At 42.3% G+C, this 24,626-nt stretch overlaps 1 protein-coding gene across 5 annotated transcripts in view; it reads right to left on the bottom strand.

Annotated features, from left to right (window-relative positions):
- The window catches only part of obscnb (obscurin, cytoskeletal calmodulin and titin-interacting RhoGEF b), a 123,100-nt gene that overhangs the window by 55,205 nt on the left and 43,269 nt on the right, over nucleotides 1-24,626 (bottom strand). Inside the window, exons 36-48 of one of the 5 annotated variants that reach the window (XM_060921007.1) lie at nucleotides 23,906-24,172; nucleotides 23,547-23,813; nucleotides 22,372-22,641; nucleotides 18,855-19,124; nucleotides 17,981-18,259; nucleotides 17,414-17,680; nucleotides 14,134-14,406; nucleotides 8,882-9,148; nucleotides 4,027-4,302; nucleotides 3,329-3,601; nucleotides 2,944-3,234; nucleotides 2,466-2,735; nucleotides 318-1,571 (exon numbers count right to left, since the gene is read on the bottom strand). In XM_060921007.1, coding sequence (XP_060776990.1) covers nucleotides 318-1,571; nucleotides 2,466-2,735; nucleotides 2,944-3,234; nucleotides 3,329-3,601; nucleotides 4,027-4,302; nucleotides 8,882-9,148; nucleotides 14,134-14,406; nucleotides 17,414-17,680; nucleotides 17,981-18,259; nucleotides 18,855-19,124; nucleotides 22,372-22,641; nucleotides 23,547-23,813; nucleotides 23,906-24,172 — 4,524 coding nt within the window. The remainder of the gene's footprint in view (nucleotides 1-317; nucleotides 1,572-2,465; nucleotides 2,736-2,943; nucleotides 3,235-3,328; nucleotides 3,602-4,026; nucleotides 4,303-8,881; nucleotides 9,149-14,133; nucleotides 14,407-17,413; nucleotides 17,681-17,980; nucleotides 18,260-18,854; nucleotides 19,125-22,371; nucleotides 22,642-23,546; nucleotides 23,814-23,905; nucleotides 24,173-24,626) is intronic. The other 4 variants (XM_060921008.1, XM_060921009.1, XM_060921010.1 and 1 more) reach the window with 4 other exon arrangements.

Here is a 24,626-nt window from a genome sequence, read left to right on the forward strand (position 1 = left end):
TTCCCCTGCACTGGAGAACCCCCTGTCTGACACAGTTTAGTGTTTTCCCTCATCTAACACACCTACTTAACCCCTGGAAAGACCATGCTAAGAGAAAGGCAAACACCAAAATGTGCAGGACAGGGGGACTCCAGGTCCAGGGTCGTGAACCTGTGCTGGAGATATCTCAGACAAAATAGCAGACAACTGCAAAATTGTGGAAGCCAAACAAAAAGCATTCTATCATTTTCAGACAGAAAAAGTTAAAATCGAGAAAGCTACAATACAAATCAAATCTTGGTGCACGTTCAAGAGGAATAATTTTAAATCTGCCATACCAGGTGGTCCTGACATGTAAACTGGCTTTTCTTTAGTTGGGGTTTGGGAACCATCTTGGTTGAATCCCATCTTCTTGATACGAAGTTCAATCTTGGTTCCGGTTTCAATAATGGCGGTGTCTATCGGCACGCCTTGGTGTGTAAACATCTCCTGGAATCGCTGGGATGCGGTCTGAGCTTCACTGTGGGTGTCAAAGCGGATGTAGATGTAGCTGTCGTCCTCGCGATACGAATGTGGATCCGGCGGCTGCAGGTCACCTTCGTCAGCACTTACGAAAGGTTCCTCCTCCACGTTTGGTGGAAGACGTGTACGAAGCAGTTTCTGGAGCCTCCTGCTTGCCTGTCGTAAAGACTCATCCATCTCGCTGCCGGAGCTCTCAGGCTCGCTGTCCGCACTATAACCGAGAGTTAGTGGGCGACGTCCTGATGACTCTCGCAAAGAGCCAACGGTGACTTTTCCGCTATGGGACACAACGCCAAACTTATTTGTGACCTCACAAGTGTACAACCCAGTGTCATTAGCTGTAGCAGCTGGCACAATCAGAGAGCAAGTCCCGTCGTTGTAGATGTCAATGTGGTGGTGTTTGCCATCTACCAACGGTTTACCATCCTTCAGCCAGCGAACTTTGTCTGGCTTGCCCACTGCAATACATTCAAGATGAATTGTCATGTTTGGTTCTTTGTTCTGGTCCTTGAAAACCTCTTTAAAAGCAGGTTGCATATCCTTTCTGGCTTTGTCACCTTTGAAGAGAGCTTGGATTTTGATGGCTGACTCCTGCAGCTCATCCTTTTCGTCATCCTTCGTGATCTCAAACGGTGGTGCTGCTGTGGTCTGCTGCACTGATTTCTCGGTCATTTGAAAATGTTCGTAAAGCTTCTGGGAAGCAGCAGTTTCGGTTTCGCTCATCATCGTGACAGCGGATTTGCTGCTTTTTTTCAGGTAAGACACCAGACTTGAAGTTCCGCTGACGGACTCATCTTCAGAACCGGTATACAGATTTAGCTCTGGCTTGATTTCGATGAGTTGCTCTTTGATCTGCTCTTTCTCCACGCCCTCACCCTTCTGATCTTGCTTCTTCTCTTTACCATCTTCTTCTGGCAGCTCAGAGATGGAGTCCAGTGTGGGTTCCCTGCTCATCCTCCGCTTCTTGGCCAGAGCATCCCATAAAACATGCAAATCTCCCTCAGAGGCAGCCTCAGTGGGCAAGCCAGGCTGGCTACCTTCCTCAGACTGGGATATTACCGTGCTCTCTCCTGTAATCAGAAGTGACATCAAGTAACAAGTAAACAACAACAACAACAACAACAATTGGGGGGGTATCCCTTTGTAGGTAAATCATTGACGGGATGGGGACACGAGAGACTCCTTCCATAAAATGTTAAATAAAGGTCTACTCACAGTAAACGTCACCATATCAACATGGACACATCTCTTTCTACATTCATTTATTAGACTATGTGGAGTGTCCACCATCCAGTTTTCTGTGAATGCTATTGTTGCTATAGAAATGAAAATACATCAGAACGAGCGCATAAATATTGCCTTGTGACTTGCAGTTGCACTACTGTCAGAGCTGCTGTTATAGAAATTTAATGAACATCTTCTGACCAATCAGAATTCAACAGCACTGTGGTCGAAAATAAGAATATTAAAAAAAAAAAAATACATGCAATAAATTGAATATCAATATTTAGCATCATCATCATTATTGAAATATGTCTCGGCTAAAACCAAATTATATTTTCCCTGAACATTGAAAATAAAATGGATCGCTGTCACCATGGCAGTGAACTGAAATCCACACAAAAATCAATACAAAACGATAAAAACAAAAGAAGGAGATGACATGACATTACATTACAGGCATTTAGCAGAAGCTCTTATCCAGAGCGTCGTACAACATACCCAGAGCAGCCTGGGGAGCAGTTGGGGGTAAGGTGCCTTGCTCAAGGGCACCTTCAGCCATTCCTGCTGGTCTGGGGAATCAAACTGGCGACCTTTTGGTCCCAAAGCTGCTTCTCTAACCATTAAGACATGGCTCCCCCAGATTAAACTGAGAAAACTTATTTGAAGCTCAGAAAATTCAAAAGCAAGTTCAAGTATGTCTTAAGTCTGATGGTGTACGAAAACTGAGCATGGGCAGATACCTTCAAGGTCAATGTTTGTTGAAGTTGTCATCTCTTCTGAGGCCACACAAGCAGAGACCCCCTGATCAGCAGGATGGAAATCCTGTATGAGCAAAATTTGGGTTTTGTCCTCTGTTGTCTCCTGGTATTTTTCTCCCATCTCAATCTCCCGATGGTCTTTCTGCCAGACGGTCTGATTAATTTCAGATGTAAGCTCGCGCTCCAGATGGGCAGTCTTACCCTTTTGGAGCTCAGTGACAATTAACTTCTTGGCAACGGTCACTGGTGCGTCTGAAAATCAAAATAATTGAAAAAATATAAATCCGACTGAAGAGCCATGTTTTTAATCCTCGAGTGCTTCACAAGCACCAAATTATCCACGATATAGATCTTTCTCCATGTTCTGTAACAATTCCCAAAGTCTGATGCTTCATTTTTTATCTTTTCACTTCATCGCACACATTTTCTGGGACTTAATTCTGAAGGTGCAGTTTCTTACCCAGTGTGACAGTTTGAGGAAGCTGGACAGTCTCACCAATCCCAGCAAGGTTAATAGCTGCCACCCTGAACCTGTATCCAAACCCGGGGATAAGGTTTTCAACCGTAAACTCAGTATTACACACTGGTTCTGCATGGCAGGGCTGCCAGAGAGCACTATCCACTTGCCGCATCTCCACGCGGTATCCCAGGATTGGGCTTCCACCATCACTGAGAGGTGTGAACCAGGACAGTGTCACTGATGTTGGTCCCTTTGTGACCAGCTCGGGATCCTCAGGGGGGTCGGGGACGGCTAAGATTCAACACATTACATGAGTGCAACATCAAATTCTTAACATCGCTGACGTTAGCAAAACAGCTAATTTGCATGGACTGTTTGTACTTACCAATAGTCACTAGCTTGGCCACTGAAATGGCATCCTGAGCAGCAAACGTGATCTCCAGTGGTGACCGGACTTGGGCTTTTTTCAAAATTAGGGTGCACGCACACCCCTTATTCTTCATCGCCCAAATGTCATCTGGCCGAAGTTCAACACCATTTGCATACCAGTTCACATCCTTCTCTGGTACAGGCTCGTTCAGAACACAAGTGAACTCCACCTGCTCACCAACAACAACGGTCTTGTCCTCCAAGGGTTTCACCACCTCCAGTTGCCACCCTAAATTTACAGTTCACAACATTAGATACTCGATAAAAAACAAACAAAATTACACAATAACTGTCACATCAGCCTGGGACATTAAACCCCCACTCTCTTAACATCTTGCCTATGTTGTGTCAGACTGCAAAAACACTGGATGGAGCCCCCCAGTGCTGACTTAAGTGATATCACCCTGGGCCAAGCACATTTTCTTCTGACAGAAAATGTCTTCTTGCAGAGATTGACAAACAAATAAGCTATAGGATCAAATCGAACCAGTCTCATTGACAAATGATTGCATAGCAAGTTAAGCAATCTGTCTTCAAAAAAAAAAATACCAATACAAACTAAAAGAGTACTCCAAATCTGTTTTTCCGATTTCAGCTTATCGGAAATTTACAATAAGTACACCAAAAAAAAAAAAAGTTCCTAAATTGACTAACCTTTGACTGAGAGAAGGGCAGAGGTGGAGGCAGTGCCAGCCTGAAAAGTTACCACACAGTTGTCACCAGCTCTCAAGTCCTTCAGCAGCAATAGATGGCGCCGGCCATTCTCAAAGCAAACGATCTCCACTTTTGCAGACTCCTTCACAGGTTTTCCATCAACCAACCACCGGCAGTCTTTCAACTCCGGGGCAGATAGGGAGCACTCAAAAAGTGCCTCACCACCTTCAATGGTCTCCACGTTATCCAGACCTTGAATGATCTCAATGGGTTTCGCTGAAGGACAGGTTTCAGAGGTTAACTTTTTATTCCAAGTTCAAATATTGAAGTGATTTATTGCAATGCACCATCCGCAGTGTGTTTAATTAAAAGCTCAATAACTCAGTCTTAAAACTTTTAACCTCATGTCATGTAACATAAGATTAGAGACAAGTCAAAAGCTTTCAAATTCTACTGTCTGTTTTTTTTCCAAACCCCATTTCAGGCAAAGTTAGGATCTTTTCAAAAATGCAGTAAAAACAAATCTGTGATTGTCAATTCATGTGAACCTGGATTTAACTGACAAAAGGTACAAAGATCACATTTTCAATCATTTTACTGATTAACTTAATTGTATTTTGTAAATATAAACAAAGTTCGAATTTGATGCCTGCAACACGATCAAAAAAAAAAAAAAGTTGGGACAGGGTCATTTTTACCACTGTATTCCATCACCTTTCCTTTTCATAACACTTTTTAATCGTATGAGAACTGAGGATACTAATTTTTGCAGTTTTGCAATTGGAATTTTTGTCCATTCTTGCTTGATACAAAACTTCAGCTGCTCAACAATCTGTGGTCTCCATTGTCTGATTCTCCTCTTCATGATGCGCCGTACATTCTCAATTGGAGAGATCTGGACTGGCAGCAGGCCAGTCAAGTGCACACACTCTGTGTCTACAAAGCCACGCTGTTGCAGCCTGTGCAGAATGAGGCCTGGCATTGTCCTGCTTAAATAAGCATGGACTTTCCAGGAAGAGACGTTGCCTTGATGGCAACACGTCTTTCTTCAATCCCAATATGCGTCTCCATGTGAATGATACCTTCTCACACATGCATCTCACCCATGCCGTGGGCACTGATGCACCACAGTCCCATCACAGATGCTTGCTTTTGCACCTTTCTGTGATAATAAAGTGGATGGTCATGTTCACCTTTGGCACTTAGAACTCAACGTCCTGTTTTCCCGAAAACAAGCCAAAATGTGGACTCACATCTGACCACAGCGCATGTTTCCACTGTCGTTTGGGCCCAGAGAAATTGGCAGCGTTTCTGCCCAGAATTGATGAATGGCTTCCTCCTTGTCGAATACAGTTTCAGGTTGCATTTCTGGATGTAGCAGCAGACTGTATGAAGTAACAACTGTTTTCCCAAGTACTCCTGAGACCATGTGGCTATATTTGTCACATTAGCATGACAGTTTCTCAGGCAGTGTCACCTGAGGGCTCGAAGGTCACGCACATTCAACAGTGGTTTCTGACCTCGCCCTTTACACACTGAGGCTACGTTTACATTACGTCGAATCAGCGGATCATCAGATTAACGTTCTTAAAATGATTCGCGTTTACACTAAAACCGTTAGCCGTGCACACAGCAACACCAATACGCGGATACGCTCGGCTCCGCAGGCATCCTGCGCTCCAAATCACTCCACCCTGAACAGCGAGTGCCCTCTGGAGGGTGCGCACTCCGGCCCTGCGCAGCTCACAGAGTGCGCGAGTGAAGTGAACAAGCCACGATTCGGGACTGAGCCGCTGTGTGTGTGATCCCAGCGCATATCACTTATTACTTGCAAGTGGAAGGATGGCAAGCCTAAAGACAATCATAACTACACAGTGGGCAGTATTTGCATCAGTATTTGCAGTATTTTCATACTTTTATACTCTTTAATGAAAGGTGATACAAGGCGGAAGTCCGCGCCGTTTTTCAGCAGTCGCGTCACATGACCAACGCCAGCGAATCAGGAAGGTGGATGTCACAGTGACGTTGTCCAATGAGACGCCAGCTAGAGCTCAGCACAGCGTATTCGCGTATTCTGAATGTTTACACAGCACCGGAGCTGATACGATCTATATTGAATACGTGGACGCTGGCGGATTCCCGTTTCCCCGCTTTTCCAGGGGGGTTAATGTAAACGGACAGTGCATCCGCGAAGAAAACGAGACAGATACGGTCTAGTGTAAACGTAGCCTGAAATGTCTCCAAATTCCCTGAATCTTTTCACAATATGATGCACCGTAGATTTTGAAAGACCCAAATTCTCTGCAATCTTGCATTGAGAAATGTTCTTTTTGAACTGGCAAACAATTCTCTCACAAATTTTGGCACCAAGGGGTGAGCCACGCCCCATCCTTGCTTGCAAAAGACTGAACCTTTGGTGCATGCTGCTTTTATACCCAATCACGTTACCCTCACGTGTTACCAATTAACCTCCTTTTTGTGGAATCTTCCCAAATGGTGTTACTTTAATATCCTATAAACTTTTCAGTCTTATTTTGCCTCTGTCCCAACTTTTTTTTTGGGGGGGGGGGGGGGGGGGGGGGGTGTTGGCTTGCAGGCATCAAATTCCAACTTTGTTTCGATTTACGAAAAAAATGAAATTGGTCAGCAAAATGATTGAAAATCTTTTCTTTGCACTTTTGTCAGTGAAATAAAAAGGTTCACATGAATTAAAATCACAGATTTTAGTTTTGTTGCATTTTGGAAAATATCCCAACTTTTCTGGAAATGGGCTTTGTACATATTACACAAAGGAAATTTGTAATACAAGTTAAAAATCTATAACTCATCTACAACCCCAAAATCAGAAAAAGTTTGGGACGGTAAAAGACAAAGCAAATAAATAAATAAATAAATAAATAAAGCAGTGGTTTCTAAATGTACTTTGACTTTTTCAATCTTCCTACATATTCCAAAAAAAGTTGGGATGGGGGCAATTTAAGGCGAGTAATAAGGTAAAACAATGAAATAATCATGTTAATTCAAACAAGTGATGTCAACAGGTGATCATCATCATGATTTGGTACAAAATCAGTATCCAGAAAAGGCAGAGTCTTTGAGGAGCAAAGATGGACCAAGGATCTCCAGTTTGTCAAAAAATGTTGAAAAACAATGTTTCTCAAAGAAAGGGCAAAGGGCTCAAGCCTAATCTGAACACCCGTGATCTCTGATCCCTCAGATGGCCCTGCAACAAGAACTGTCGCTTGTCTATAGCTGATAGAACCACATGGGCTTGGGATTACTTTGGCAAACCTTTGTCAAGCTACAACACAGGAGTTACATCCACAAACACCAGTTAAAACTTTACTGTGCAAAAAGGAAGCCTTATGTTAACGGCATCCAGAAGTTGCGCCGTCGACTTCTCTGGGCTCGGAGGCATCTGGGATGGACCATCACACAGTGGAGACGTGTATTGTGGTCAGACGAATCAGGTCTTTTTTGGAAGAAATGGATGCCGTGTACTCTGGAGCAAAGAAAAGGACCACCCAGACTGTTACCAGGAACAAGTCCAAAAGCCAGGGTGTGTGATGGTATGGGGTTGTGTCAGTGCCCTTGGCAAAGGCAACTTACACTTCTGTGATGGCGCATTAATACAGAAAAGTACAGCGAGATTTTGGAGCGACATATGATGCCTTCAAGATTACGTCTTTTCCAGGGAGATTTCAACAAGACAATGCAAAACCACATTCTACACACATTACAAAGGCGTGGCTGTGGAAGAAGAGTGCACCTATCCTCTTTGTCCCCAACAGAGAATGTATAGTGACTTTTGAAGCGCCAAAAAAAAAAAAAACAGCAACGACGAAGACCATGTACTGTCGCATAGCTGTAGACCCGTGTGCAGGAAGAATGGGACAAAATAACACCTGAAACGCTTCTTTACTTGGTGTCTTCAGTCCTTAAACATCAACATATTTGACACACACAAGGAATTTGGTTCTGGGAGTTGGTGTTGTGAAATGGAATGGCAACAAAGTGCTAAATGTTTTACCATCGCATACTTTTTTTTTTAAATGTGTTGCAAGAATCAGAATTGAAATTATTTATTTTGAAAAAAAAAATCATGAGGTAAGAAATCAAAATCATGTACTGCTGTGTTGTTTTGAGTGCAGTACGGGTCAAAGATTATTTACAGATCATCGTCTTCGGTTTTAATTTCAGTTTCAACATACCAATCCCAACTTTTTCCTGATTTGGGCTTGTATTTTATTCCACTGAACTACCCCAATAATCCCCTCAGTTGAACCAGCCTCTTTCTGAAAGCTACATTAAAATGCACCATGGAAAAAATCAGAATATTCACCAGAAATGTGAACTTCAACCTTAAAGATTTAAAGAAACATTCTTTCTATATCCCTGATACTGCTTTATCCCCAATTACCTTACAAACATATTGAGGTGAGGCTGGGATAAATGAGCTAGCAGGGCTTAGCACCCCATTTTTGGCATCCACACCAGATGATTTGCTGAGGGGGCTGGAGCTGATTTCTTTCTCCCTCTCTCAGATAATATCACAACCAGCCATCACTGAATTCATGCCTTCCATGACAGATACATCCCATATTTTTTTCAAAATTATTCATCTCGTTCGATACTCTCCAGCATATCATCATGTGTTACAAATTCATCAGTCTCACAACTCTTTCAAATGTTCCTTACTGCATAAATATCTGGATCATTGAATGATGCTCAAGGAGCAGGATCTTACCCCAAGGCAGCTCAAAGTTGGCAGCCCCAAAGAATCCTGGCTAGACTTGGTTGAAAAACAAACCTTTACTGATATTCAGATACGAGTTCGGGCTGCAGGTACGCTCACCTTGCACCCTCAGGTGTGCCTCAATACAGGTCCCTTCTGCTTCACAGGAGTATACACCCACATCCTGTGTGGTTACCCGGCTAATGTACAACCTCGCTACAGTCCAGTCTTGCTCCACTATAAGCCTCTGGCCGTCGGGTTGCACGGGTTGCCCGTTTCGCTTCCATATGGCCTTGACCGGCCGTGAGAACTGGCAGATGAACTCTGCAGGTTGGTTCTCTGCTATGTTGATATCCTCCATGGCACTGACTACCTCCACAGTAGGATCTATAAATGGTGGGTCAAGTAGGAACAGCGGTACAGTGAAGCACATGCTCAAGTTGATGAGGTTTCATTTTCTCAAATTTGTCTTATGAGATGATATCAAGGTGCAACACCACTACTCTGTAAAAGACACCATTTTGAAAATGTGCATGCACTGGTTGCCCGATGAAGCAAAGTGAATTGGTTAATGACCTTATAGGCATGGGTCTGAGAAGTACTCAAAAATTCATGACATTATATTTCAGAATGAAAGCAAACTCAGAAGAGGTGCTCTGGTGGTACAGAACTCAAGAATGTAAAATGGAAAAATACGTACGTTATCAGTTCACTTTGGGTTAGCTCGAAAGGTGATGATACACAGGGCAACTTTTTTGGGCAGTGTTGCCAGGCAATTACGCTTCGACACTTTCCCATTGAGATTGGGCAACATAATTTCTATCTGAACGATTTTGATCGGTTTGGGCAACTTTTTACAATCATCCAATCAGAGTGCTAGCAGCGAATCACATGATCACCTGAGAGCTTCTGAAATTTTCAACAAAGATGGCGGCATCTCTGGCAGTGGAGCAAAGAAAAAGAGATAACATATCTTTTTATGCTGGTAAGTTATGTGTAAACTCAAACTGGTGAATTTGCCACATCAAATGCTTAGAAAAGCAACAGACATCTATTTTTATGCTCAGGTTGGAATTAAGACGTCAATTTTTTTCAGCTAAGTGTAAACTGCTGTTAGTTAACCACTGCTCCATAGAGATTGAATGGGATTTAGCTAACTAGTCGTGGTTTATGCTAACAGTCAGCTGAAAGTTATTGCTAGCTATGTAGGGATAACGTTAGCTCTCTTGCGTCAAGTTAAGAGTGATGGGCAGCTCATGAGAGTTATAATCTGATTGGTTGTTGCCCATTGTCTGTTGCCCTAATTAGTTGCCCCGTGTATCATTACCTAAAGACCCAGGGTGTTTGTGTGATGCCTGAGAGCCCCTGCAATACATGTTCCCTTTATCGTCTCCTTATCCGCTGCCATTCAAACAATCTCAACAGCAGGTAAAAGGCCCAACAATGCTCCTGATCTCATACGTGGAAGCTCTCGCACTAAAATCTACCAACAATGAGTCACTTAACTGTTGAGTTCATTGGTACAAAGCTCAACTTGCATGTTATTCCAGCTTTCTCAATGGAAAGCAGAATCATGTCCATTATGGATCCAGTCAGGAAAATTTAAGTAGGCACACACCACCTGCATGCAGACACTACATCTGGTTGGGATGTTGGTAGCAGCAACTCCAAGCATACAAGAGTGCTCCGAGAGCACGATATTCCCCACTGGCAACTGTGCCATAACTCTGGTAAAATGCGACTGAATTGAACGAAATTGCAATATGCTTATTAGTGACATGTAACAAAGAATCCTGCCAAGTTTCATGAAATTCCTCCAAAAATGGTCAGAGGAGTTGATTTCAGAAGTTGAGTACCCTTCCTGGGACTGACGGACGGACATCGGCATGACATAATCCCCCTTCGGGCCTTTCGATAAAATTTGCCCAAATTAAATGAAATTTCAATGTGTATAACTGTCATACAACACAGGCTTTTGCCAAGTTTGGTGAAATTCCTCCACAAATTGTTAGAGGAGTTGATTTCAGAAGAATGTATACCCTCATGAAACTGTCAAAGTACAAGTTATTTAATCAAGGGTCAAAACTCTGGTAACATTTTCACAAATGAAATTAAATCGCAATGTGTGTACTACCATCATATAACAATAGTCTGGTTAACACCAGACCATATCACAAGTGAAATATGGTCTGGAATCCGCCTATTGAATTTCTCGTAGGGGAGGTGTGGTTTACGATTGTCAACGGCCATTTATTGGACGTTGCGAATGTCTATCATTTGGCATATACGTAGCCCATGGCCAATCATGGCAGTTGTACCCGGTGACGTAGTTAGAGCGACGAAGAAGAAGAAGAGGCGAAGAAGAGAAGGAAAGAGAAAGAGAAGGCAAAACAAAAATAGGAAAACAATGGCACCGAACGATTACTGCTCTAAACTATTCAGAACAGTGTCTAAAGCTTGATCGAAAGTTTGGTTCGTATCGCTCGCCGCCATGTTAAATGTGATCCGTAAACAGTCCCAAATAAACTACAAGCTTCCGTTTGTCGAGCAGTACGCGTCACCGTCTTTCCACCCCTCCCCACTCTCTGATTGGCTCCCTAACTCAGGCGAGCCTTTAGACCATAGTTTCCATGCTGTCTGTTCAGATCGGAATGATTGTGCAAAGCAGCATGGGATTTCCCAGGCTAATATAACAAGGCCTTCTGCCAAGATTGGAGAAATTCATCCAGAAATTGTGAGAGGAGTTGATGTCAGAAGACAAGCACACCTTCATGAAATCGTGAAAGTACAAGGGCTGTAACTCTGGTAAAATGCGACCTAATTGAACAAAATAATCTGCGTATTACCAACATATAACAACGCCTTTTGCCAAGTTTGGTGAAATTCCTCCACAAATTGTGAGAGGAGCTGATTTCAGAAGGTGAGCACCCTTCCCGGGACAGACAGACAGACAGACGGACATCACCACGACATAATCCCCTCTTGGGCCTTTCGGCCAGCGGGAGATAAAAACTGGGAATGTTGCATGTATTCGATTTCAGTGTTGGGTGAGCTCTCAACATGAACAAGCTCTTCTGCCTCAAAACATGTTCGTCCATCGGGTAAAGGAAGTGATGGTGCAAGAATGCATTTTAAAAAACGCCTTATGTCGTCAAATGACAGTCGATACATGCTGTGGCTACCTCCTGTTTGGCACCAAGAGGATCAATCCTTGCGATGAGCTTGATGTGCAGTCTGGACAAATTCAGAAGGAAGTCGATGCCTTGATGTTCCAGAACTTAAGTAAGTAGACAGGCCTACGGTATGTAAGCATGGTTTGAGGAGCAAGTTGGAGACCATTCAGCCACATGGATCGCTTATGAAAATGGCCAGGGATTGAAAGTGACAGAGCAAAGACCTTTGACAGGCTACCCAGGTGGGGTCCTGGCCAAATCAACAAGGATGAGAACAGGAGAAAACTGCACGAGTTCTGAAGAACGTCCAGGGAAATCCTTCAAATCAGTCAGACACACAAATTAGTCAAAAACTTTCCAATTCAAAGGACTTTTGGAGTTAAAAAAAAAAAAAATTACTTATTGACGCATTATTTGCAATTATACTTGTAATTGCTGTCGCATCTCATCTTCATGTGGTGGCGTCGATATGTCCTACATCAGATGTTAGTGGAACAATTGTTTATTCTTTTTTTTTTTTACAGCTAATTTGCATTTTTCCAAATTTTTCAAATGATGAACCACAACGTAGGCCATGCATAGGTGAGTTGCCAAGCAAGACATTCAGGTGGTTGGGAGGAGGGGGGGAATAAACCCTTTTGGAGGCCTCTGCAAGCACTGCAAAACTTTTACACAACATTTCTGAAACAGAATGTAAAATATGAGTATTTATACATTTCTTCACTTTAGCAATCAGAACCTTCTGGAGAGTTGACCAGCATTTCACAGCTTTGAAGAGTGACTTACCCTGTGTCCGAAACCACTCATTCGTTCACTACTCCCTACTCACGATATAGGGAGTTACTATAAAGAGGACTATATAGTGAGTGCACTAGTAAAATGAAAAAACACTTTCGGACACTACTCTGTCGCGCCGTTATTTACGTCATTACCGTCGCACAATTAAAACGTGCTAGATCAGTCGGGTGAGGGGTTTTCAAAATAATAAATACAAAGTACTTTGTGTCTGCTGCAACTTTCAGTTCTTTTAAATCAAGGCTGAATACTTTTTCTTCTTTGCCGCTGCCTTTTATGAAATCAAATTTGAGGCTTTTGATTTGATTTCTTTCAGCGCAACCGCAATGCATGATGGTATATATATATATATTTCTTGGTTAGGGATCATTGGTTGTACACTACTTGTCATGATGCATTGTGGGATACTTTGAGTGCACTATAGGTATAGGGTGTAATAATTCTCACGATACATTCTGACAGCACTACAAAATGGCGAACTCACTAGATAGTCCACTATATAGTGAGTAGGGAGTGATTTTGGACACAGGGTGAACGTCGAATGCTCGATGAAATAAATCATATAAACATATGTCGAAAGAAATTTTGAGTCCTGACATGTTTATTCGAGGACTCGGCCTGTACGAATTCTAAACTGCGCCTGGTAAAAATCGTCCATGAATTTCCAAAGTTTGATTCGAGAATTGGATTAATACATACGGAAATAGTTACATTCAAGAATAACAGTTTGCCACAGAGCAAAAGAAAAGGACTCGGATGGAACATGAAGACCAATATCAGGAGGTCGGAGAAGATGCAAAAACAGAACAGCAGCAACTTGTTAATTTGATTGAAGATTAGAAGCAGCTTTCTGAGGACGACACAATAAAACGATCGGTCTGTTATCGGAATGTGAACTGAAGAGAAGCAGAGATACTTTTACTGCCCTGAGGTTGAATATTTTCCAATAACCGCACATCCTGTAGTGTTTTTTCCCCTCTGTACTACAGAGATATTCCAATAACTAAAATGTATTTATAATAGAAAGGTCACATTGTACTTTTTGTCCATCGATAGAAAGAGCTTTGTTCACATCAGCGTTTTCATACAACAGCGACAAACAATCCGTCCCTCACCAGCCTTGTTTGAAGTAAGACGAAGAAGAAGAAAAAGTAGTCATCGCTTTTCATGTTATTCACATTGGGGACTCCATCCATAACTGTTAAAACACATCCTTTCCTCACAGAAAACTACATATTGTAAAAGTAAAAGCGGGTCAGCTTGGTTTTTGTTCATTTGTCAGTTCAGGAAATTCATGGACACGTATTTCAACCAGCACGTGGTCTTCAATCTCGCTTCAATGTTGCAGAGACCTGAACAAAAGAGTTGATGCGCACCCCTCAACACCTCCACCAGGTCCGGTACCTTTAACTAACAGCCTAGCCGAGGACGTCAAGCCTCCCGTTTTGAACAGGACGGTGCCAGAGTCATTTGGTGCCAGGTTCTTTAGGGTGAGGGTGTGAATATTGTCTTCACCCACCCCAATAACACTGAAGGGACTGTTCTCCAAACGGGTGCCATCCAGCCACCACTGGACTCTCCCTTTGGCACGGCGAGACAGCTGGCAGGCGAACACTGCCTGCTCTCCCGCAAAGACATCAGTGCTTTTTATACCAGATACTATGAGCACCTCAGCTTCTGCAGAGACCACAGACAAACAGCTAATCAATAGCATCCCTGAATGCTCAACTCACTAGAAAAAAAAAACATCAATGCAAGCAAAGATTTACGAGGCCTAATTTCCTTTCATGGATTTAAACTGCCCAACTTGCTGACTAACTTTGCCAGAAAAAGAGGACTAAGTGTTAATTATAATAGATGGCGTTTGATGTTTAATTTACAGTATGTGATTTGGAAATGCTGTAAATATCATGATATTCGTGCACTCGCTGTCCAAGAACGCGTGTGGCAGCCTGGGAAAACCCTTCACGTGGTCAAGTTGTCATTTTGTCCTCCAGACGTAGTTCTGAAAACTACAGAATCAAATTCTAGCATTTCTGATTCAAGGAAAAAGAAGGTAAGATTTCTTTCCAGTTCCCTAATTGACCGTCTCGGTTTCATCACCAGAGGTAAAAGTGATTCACGGTGTTTAAACACAAGCCTCATCATTGTTTCATCACTCCAACAGATCATTGGCGAGGAAAGAATCACGGATTTGTTTACTCGGTCCTGTAACTTTGGGTCAATTGGCTGTAGTGTAATGTTGGCAAAACATACAGTATTTACGTGTCCTTATACTCTCGTAGAGACGTCAAATTACAGTGGTGCTTGAAAGTTTGTGAACCCTTTAGAATTTTCTACATTTCTGCATAAATGTGACCTAAAACAACATCAGATTTTCACACAAGTCCTAAAAGTAGATAAAGAGAACCCAGTTAAACAAATGAGACAAAATTATTATACTTGGTCATTTATTTATTGAGGAAAATGATCCAATATTGCAGATCTGTGAGTGGCAAAAGTATGTGAACCTCTAGGATTAGCAGTTAATTTGAAGGTGAAATTAGAGTCAGGTGTTTTCAATCAGTGGGATGACAATCAGGTGTGAGTGGGCACCCTGTTTTATTTAAAGAACAGGGATCTATCAAAGTCTGATCTTCACAACACATTTGTGGAAGTGTATCATGGCACAAAAAAAGGAGATTTCTGAGGACCTCAGAAAAAGCGTTGTTGATGCTCATCAGGCTGGAAAAGGTTACAAAACCATCTCTAAAGAGTTTGGACTCCACCAATCCACAGTCAGACAGATTGTGTACAAATGGAGGAAATTCAAGACCATTGTTACCCTCCCCAGGAGTGGTCGACCAACAAAGATCACTCCAAGAGCAAGGTGTGTAATAGTCAGCGAGGTCACAAAGGACCCCAGGGTAACTTCTAAGCAACCGAAGGCCGCTCTCACATTGGCTAATGTTAATGTTCATGAGTCCACCATCAGAAGAACACTGAACAACAATGGTGTGCATGGCAGGGTTGCAAGCAGAAAGCCACTGCTCTCCAAAAAGAACATTGCTGCTCGTTTGCAGTTTGCTAAAGATCATGTGGACAAGCCAGAAGGCTATTGGAAAAATGTTTTGTGGACGGATGAGACCAAAATAGAACTTTTTGGTTTAAATGAGAAGCGTTATGTTTGGAGAAAGGAAAACACTGCATTCCAGCATAAGAACCTTATCCCATCTGTGAAACATGGTGGTGGTAGTATCATGGTTTGGGCCTGTTTTGCTGCATCTGGGCCAGGACGGCTTGCCATCATTGATGGAACAATGAATTCTGAATTATACCAGTGAATTCTAAAGGAAAATGTCAGGACATCTGTCCATGAACTGAATCTCAAGAGAAGGTGGGTCATGCAGCAAGATAACGACCCTAAGCACACAAGTCGTTCTACCAAAGAATGGTTAAAGAAGAATAAAGTTAATGTTTTGGAATGGCCAAGTCAAAGTCCTGACCTTAATCCAATCAAAATGTTGTGGAAGGACCTGAAGTGAGCAGTTCATGTGAGGAAACCCACCAACATCCCAGAGTTGAAGCTGTTCTGTATGGAAGAATGGGCTAAAATTCCTCCAAGCCGGTGAGCAGAACTGATCAACAGTTACCGCAAACGTTTAGTTGCAGTTATTGCTGCACAAGGGGGTCACACCAGATACTGAAAGCAAAGGTTCACATACTTTTGCCACTCACATATCATTTTCCTCAATAAATAAATGACCAAGTATAATATTTTTGTCTCATTTGTTTAACTGGGTTCTCTTTATCTACTTTTAGGACTTGTGTGAAAATCTGATGATGTTTTAGGTCATATTTATGCAGAAATATAGAAAATTCCAAAGGGTTCACAAACTTTCAGTCACCAATATATATTAAAAAAAAAAAAAAAAAAAAAAAGATTTATCAACTTTGGCCATTTTCTCAGAATTCATCGAGAGAAACTTCCCAGGTGTTTTTCCCAGACCACCTCAAATGTATGATGGAGAAATCTGGATGAGGCATTCAACAGGAAAAATGACACAGGGATAAGATTGAAATACAGATATGAACCTTGAGATTTCTCTAGATATATTATTATTCTTTCCACATTCACTGGATATGAGCAATCACGCACTCTGATTGGCTACTCGACTACAAGGCTATCAGCTCATATACCGTGAGGAGAGAAAAACAAAATGGCGGAGTGCATCAAGTCAGATATATCAGTAAATAAAACAGTTATTCCACTCAATTCTGGTGCTACGCGCCTCGTCGGCCATCAGCTCATGTACGACTCGATTTTGTGGAATAACTTAAGTACACGCAAGTTGTCACTGCTCCCTACCACCAAGACAGAATTTCCACGAAAGCCTGTAAAACTGGCTCCTTCAGCCTTTTATGCATAAATTATTGAAAAACTTATTCCATCTTCTTTAGATGGCTTGTTATTACTTCAAGTGGCACATCATATGAAGTAGGGTGTTTTGTAAATATATTCGCAAGTAAAATCACCTGTCCTTTGAGCTCAAATATGAAAGACAAAATTACGAGAAAACAATGAACAAAATTTAGCAAGTGTGCATGGCACGCATGAAAGGGTTAACAGTTTATTCCTAAAATGCTACGACCTGCTACAAGTCGCCACGTATTTAACGCTGAAGTGAAGAACAATGTTCGTTACCTTGCACTGAAAGCGAAGCTGTTGTTAACTGATTTCCAGCATCACAAGTGTAGTAGCCACTGTCCTCCGGTTTCAGCTCGGATATGCATAGCTCTTGGACGCATCCCTCTTGCTTCAGCTGAAACTTATTCCCAGGTTGCAGGACTACTCCGCCTTTACGCCACTCTATATTAACGCTGGGCTGAGAAAGCTCACAACGAAACGTAATCGTGTCACCTTCAACAGCATCTAGGTTCTCCAGTTCCCTGCGGAAGAAGGCCAGGGTTTCTGACGAACACAATGGAAAGAACAAAGGAGCATCAAGTTAATTTGAAAGGGTTGGTGATGCGGTCGTATTTCATCATGTTGTGATCATTTCAAGATCTTTGACTCAAACGAGCAAAAGACAAAAGACGGCAACTTCTTTAAACCATAGGTCACCTTTTTAACTATCTAAAAAGCAAAACCGAACGAGTCGATATGTAACGTCCATGCAAAGCATACATCACAGCTACACAGTGTTGGTTTTGACAGCGACTGATGAAGCACTGAAGATTCCAAAGTACTTCCAGAGAACTATCCCTTTACCTTTGGGTTTCTCCTTCACTACCAAGGAAGCAACGGTCCTCTCACTGCCAACCACGAAGGCCACGTCAGCTGAATCATCAGGCGTGACCATTTTTAACACAAGGCTGTGTTCCCTCCCTTGGCTGCTGATCTGATTCAAGTCATTGTTTTGGAGGTGATTGGAGCCGAGCCACCATTCGACGTTGGTTACTCCTGTCTGGGACACCTCACAGTGGAACGCAGCGTCCTCGCCAGTCATCACTGTTATGTCCTTAAGTTCCCTTGTAATTCGGACACGTTCTAGATCAAGAGAAGTGCAAAAAAAAAAAAAGCCAACTCTTTCTCAGAACAATGTGACTATTATATACACACAAACACAAGTTAATGAAATAGTCCATCGAATGCCTTATAGTTTTGTGACAGCCTCAGGGCTGTCAGCTTGTTGGGGTGCTGGCCCTTTAAATGGGTAGTTACCTGGGACTGTGTTCACTTGTCTGTTTTCTTTATATTCTCCTCTTTTAGGCTGACTCGGGTGGAGGGGACGGACAGACGGGTGGCAGGTGTTTGCCCTTTCGTTTAGTGTTGCCTTTATTTTTCATGCCTCAACCTCATACTTTCATACCTCCATTTTTTGCATACTCTACTGATTACTGACTGGTTCATACGGACATTGTTTGAATTATGCTTTACATCTCAATTTTGATCCGTTTACTGAATAAATTCTTGAGTTTCTGAAACCTGATTGCGTCTCCTCCTCTTTTTGTGACGGTATCGTGCCAGACCGTTACAAAATGGGGGCTCGTCCGGGATTACGGTTCAGTAAAATGCATTATAATCGAGCGCTGCTTGAGAGAATTTGAGCACAGAAATGCAAAGAAACACTCAAACAGATCACCTTTGACGCTCAAAGTAGCCTTGCTTTGTTTATCCCCAACTTCACATACATATTCTCCAGCATCGTCTACCGTCAGCTTGGAGATCACCAGAGTTTGGATTGCATCGTTCTTCCGAATGGAGTACTTGTCTCCATCAGAAATGACTTTTCTGTCCTTCTTCCAGATCACTTGGACATCAGGGGATGAAGTTTCACAGGATAATGTCGCTTTGTCTCCTTCTGTGGCTTCCTGGTTCTTCAAGTCTTTCGTAAATTGCACTACCGGGACAGCTAGAAGGACATGGGGTGAAAAATTAAGTTTAAAAAAATCATTTGACAAAGACAAAATAACTAGAACGTGACATGAAAAGACAGTTGGACTGCACCGGGCATGATTTTGTTGGTTGTTAAAAATACTGCCCTGATGTAACAGTAATTCAGTCAGACTGATGGGCCACAGAGGGGCAACCCATTCACTTCCAACAAGAGCTTACGCTTTTGATTGCGAGCTCACAGTTTCCTATCATCTCTGTACTGCATTCTGATCCTCTAGAATGACCATTTACACCTCATCGGTTAACCAGAGAGATATCTGCTACAGATCGCTAAGACTAGTGAAGACAAGATACGGGTGATCTTTTAATCCAATATGCAGCACGTGAAACAGTTACCACTACATTTTTCCCTCAAAAAGCTGTGGTCATAATCAAAAGGTGCTCAAGTGGTTAATTATTGCTCTGCACCCAAAACTTTAGATACTCCAGTTCATAAAATAAGAACGAGTTCTGATCTCCAGATTATTCCAAAGTGAAAAAGAAAGAAGGGGCTGGTGAAGGAATGACTGTAGCTGCTATAGCTCTAACTAAGCTGTTTTGTGGATATTCCACAATGTTAGTATTGGAAAATCGATGTGTTAGCACTTGAGGAAACAACTTTTTATTCTATCCACATTCACTGGATATGAGCAATCGCACACACTGATTGGCTACTCGACTATCAGCTCATACAGTGGGGCAAAAAAGTATTTAGTCAGCCACCAACTGTGCAAATTCTCCCACTTAAAAAGATGAGAGGCGCCTGTAATTTTCATCATAGGTATACCTCAACTATGAGAGACAGAATGGGGGGAAAGAATCCAGGAAATCACATTGTAGGATTTTTAATGAATTAATTGGTAAATTCCTCAGTAAAATAAGTATTTGGTCACCTATAAACAAGCAAGATTTCTGGCTCTCACAGACCTGTAACAACTTCTTTAAGAGGCTCCTCTGTCCTCCACTCGTTACCTGTATTAATGGCACCTGTTTGAACTCATTATCAGTATAAAAGACACCTGTCCACAACCTCAAACAGTCACGCTCCAAACTCCACTATGGCCAAGACCAAAGAGCTGTCAAAGGACACCAGAAACAAAATTGTAGACCTGCACCAGGCTGGGAAGACTGAATCTGCAATAGCTAAGCAGCTTGGTGTGAAGAAATCAACTGTGGGAGCAATTATTAGAAAATGGAAGACATACAAGACCACTGATAATCTCCCTCGATCTGGGGCTCCACGCAAGATCTCACCCCGTGGGGTCAAAATGATCACAAGAACGGTGAGCAAAAATCCCAGAACCACACGGGGGGACCTAGTGAATGACCTGCAGAGAGCTGGGACCAAAGTAACAAAGGCTACCATCAGTAATACACTACGCCGCCAGGGACTCAAATCCTGCAGTGCCAGACGTGTCCCCCTGCTTAAGCCAGTACATGTCCAGGCCTGTCTGAAGTTTGCTAGAGAGCATTTGGATGATCCAGAAGAGGATTGGGAGAATGTCATATGGTCAGATGAAACCAAAATAGAATTTTTTGGTAAAAACTCAACTTGTCGTGTTTGGAGGAGAAAGAATGCTGAGTTGCATCCAAAGAACACCATACCTACTGTGAAGCATGGGGGTGGAAACATCATGCTTTGGGGCTGTTTTTCTGCAAAGGGACCAGGACGACTGATCCGTGTAAAGGAAAGAATGAATGGGGCCATGTATCGTGAGATTTTGATAGAAAACCTCCTTCCATCAGCAAGGGCATTGAAGATAAAACGTGGCTGGGTCTTTCAGCATGACAATGATCCCAAACACACCGCCCGGGCAACGAAGGAGCGGCTTCGTAAGAAGCATTTCAAGGTCCTGGAGTGGCCTAGCCAGTCTCCAGATCTCAACCCCATAGAAAATCTTTGGAGGGAGTTGAAAGTCCGTGTTGCCCAGCGACAGCCCCAAAACATCACTGCTCTAGAGGAGATCTGCATGGAGGAATGGGCCAAAATACCAGCAACAGTGTGTGAAAAACTTGTGAAGACTTACAGAAAATGTTTGACCTCTGTCATTACCAATAAAGGGTATATAACAAAGTATTGAGATGAACTTTTGTTATTGACCAAATACTTATTTTCCACCATAATTTGCAAATAAATTCTTTAAAAATCAGACAATGTGATTTTCTGGATTTTTTTTTCTCATTTTGTCTCTCATAGTTGAAGTGTATCTATGATGAAAATTACAGGCCTCTCTCATCTTTTTAAGTGGGAGAACTTGCACAATTGGTGACTGACTAAATACTTTTTTACCCCACTGTATACTGTGAGTAGAGAAAAACAAAATGGCAGAGCGCATCAAGTCAGATATAGCCATCACTTTATCAAGTACTTAAAAGAAACATAGAGCGAAAAGAATATAATTCCCTCCCTCCCCAACCTCCAATACCTCCTGCTCCACACTCCAGCCCAGTTGGTGGTGGTAATGCACCTTTAAGTTGGTTTGCCAACCACCAAAAAAAAAGAAGAAAAAAAAATGACGGTACGTGTTGCTGAACCAACCGAGGATGAAATAAAAACTATTTGAAAACAAAACCCCAAAAAATACAACTGTCATTTAGCTGGTTTGTTTGCATTCTAAGCAAAAATGATTTTGTCGGATGTTTTGTCCCAAGTTATTATTCCTTGAATTTGCAAAAAAAAAAAAATGCTCCGTTTCTCAAAATCCAGTGAATGTGGGTAGAATAAAACAGTTACTCCACTTAATCTTGTCGTACATGGCTTATTGCTGACTCAGTGCTATGGGCCTCGTCAGCTTTCGGCTCATGTACCAGTCGATTTTGTGGATTAACTGTTAAATAGCTAGGTACGGTATAATGAAAGTGAGAAAGAAGTTAACTTGTTTGGTGGATGTTCCACAACATTAAAGTACAATGTAATTCTTAAATGGGACAAAAAAATAATCTGTAATAGTTGAGAAAATGCTCATACACCTTGACAACATAACTATGTTAGATTTTGCAAGATAAGGCCAGGAAGAGAGTCAAAAATGTTAAACAAGTCAAACAAATTCACAAGAATGAGTCACTAATTCACTGTTAATTATTAATGCAGTCTGTAAAACGTGCCTCAAGAGAGCAATTCCAAGGCGATGTGATTCAAAAGGAAGAAGTTGAGGACGGTAAATGGACAGACAGGAAAAATGCAAAGCCTTGCAGCTGGTGGAGTTTTCAGAGACCGAGTTTACCTTTGACTGTGAGACAAGCAAACGAAGTGTGGCTCCCGACATGGAAGGACATGGTGCCCGAGTCTTTCTTGCTCACGCTCCTCAGAGTGAGCGAGTGCCTTTTGCCTTCCACCTGGATTACATTCATCTCGTTGCTCTGCAGAGGAACACCCTGAAGTTCCCAGTTCACATTCTGGGCGCCTTCATGAGACACAAAGCACTCAAAGGACACATCATCTCCTTCGTTAACAATGCAGCTCTTCAGCCCGGTCTCAATCGTAATGTCAAGTTCTGTTTAAATACACATCCAGGATACATTTTTAGCCAGTTTTATCGAGGAATGCACTGATTCAGCTGTGTAGTTGGGGTAAGGGTGGCCCTTACTCACTGCACCACCAGTCAGTGAAAGGTACATGTCTTTTTGATGCTTGCCTTCTCTGTCCATATTTTTTTTGCAGGAAATTCTTTAGTCAAAGTTTGAAAACTGCATGTTTGTAGGATATTCAAGTTCTCTCAAACTAACTGAATTTTTATAAATAGCACAATTCTTATGTAAATCCTCTGGCGAAATTTATCCATTTGATCAAATGAGTCCCATCGTGTGGACTCTCCAGGGGTCTGTATTTTCTAGGAACTTTTCAGTCATGTTACTACAAACACACTACGCAGCCAAAAGTATATAGAGACCTGACCATCACGGCCATATGTAGTTCTTCCCCAATCAAAAGAAACGCAAACATTGATCGTGCACAAACATTCCAAAGAAAGGATGAAAAACATTCTGTTGACTTGCTGAAAAGTTAGAGTTTATGGTACAAAGAGTCCAAGCAATTGTGGTTTATTTCACAACGGAGAACATTAAAATGGGAGGGTTTAGCAATTGTAATAAGTTCCTATGGATGTAAGACATGTAACATCATTTACATTCACACCAAAAAAGAATCATGCAGCCACACAACTGGGGACAGGTGGTGGCAATAGTAGTATAAAATGTGAGAAGTGTCTCCCATGCAAGAAGAAAGAAAACAGTTGAAGAGAAAAAGGAACGGTGGGGAAGAAAGAAAGTAGTGCCTTTGATGTTTTGCAAGGAAAGATGTGGAAAATGTGAGTCGAACCATGCAGCAAGTGGCATGGAATTGAGGTACAGTGTTCATTGTCACTGCTACTAGTTAAGAAAGTAGAATATTGATTCCTACCCTTTACCATAAGTTGGGCAGCAGTCGTGTCATACCCAGAATCACAGGAATACTCTCCTGAATCCGCTTCCTGGAGCTTGGAGATGACTAGCTCGACCACTGCACCGTCTTGCCTGAACTGGTGTTTGTTGCTAGACTGTAGAACCTTCTGATCTTTTCTCCACAGTACAGATGCTCCTGGTTTGGTAAGCTCACACCGGAATATGACAGTTTCCCCAGCTTCGCCTTCCAGCTGGTTCAGAGGGGTTTTAAACAGAATGGGTTGTGCTGTAAAGTGAAGAGGTGGCGTTCAAGAGGAGGAAAATGAAAAACCTGCTGTGCCATTCTTCATAAGGAATCCAGATTTGCTAAAATCTTACCCTTTACTTTCAGGTGTGCCGTAGTTTTCTGATCACCACTGTCGCAGGTGTAGTCTCCAGAGTCTTCAGGGTCAAGGTCACGGATTATCAACTGGACGAGGTGGCCGTCTTGCCGGAATTCATATTTGGCGCAAGAACGAAGGACGACTTCCCCTTTGCGCCACTGAACTGGTATACCTGGTTTAGACAGCTCGCAGGACCAGGTGACGCTTTCCTTCTCCAAAGCCTTCTGGTCCTTCAACTCATGAGTGAAAATGGCTGGAAGAACTAATGGTTTGGATAATAGAGGAAGAGAATTGGCAAGTCAGTTGCAAGTTGGTATGTTTCTTTCCAACAAAAATTGGGTCTACGTTTACATCCCATGCTTAAGTGAGTGATCTACTCCAGGAGTGTGGTCGAACGACAAGATCGTTTGCATTTGGTGACCTCTGGCGTCAAGACACGATCGAATAAAAGCCTAAGCGGTACTGAAAGGTATTCCAACTAACATCTGTTAGGAATCTACTCAATAAAACTCATGAATCCCCAGATGTATTTCAACTTCAAGAACAAGTAAGGGCTCCCAAGGTTTTATCTTTATGTCACTAGGAAATGAAACTCAAGCTAAAGTAAAAACAAATAAGTATAGCTTGCATTGGTTCTCCACTCAACAACCTTTTCTGGAGGCATCAGTACCGTTGGTTGACCAAAAAGTCTCTTCTGGTGGTTGTATTCAATTGAC

The sequence above is a fragment of the Neoarius graeffei genome, chromosome 5 (genome assembly GCF_027579695.1).
Source record: "Neoarius graeffei isolate fNeoGra1 chromosome 5, fNeoGra1.pri, whole genome shotgun sequence".
NCBI classification, from domain to species: domain Eukaryota; kingdom Metazoa; phylum Chordata; class Actinopteri; order Siluriformes; family Ariidae; genus Neoarius; species Neoarius graeffei.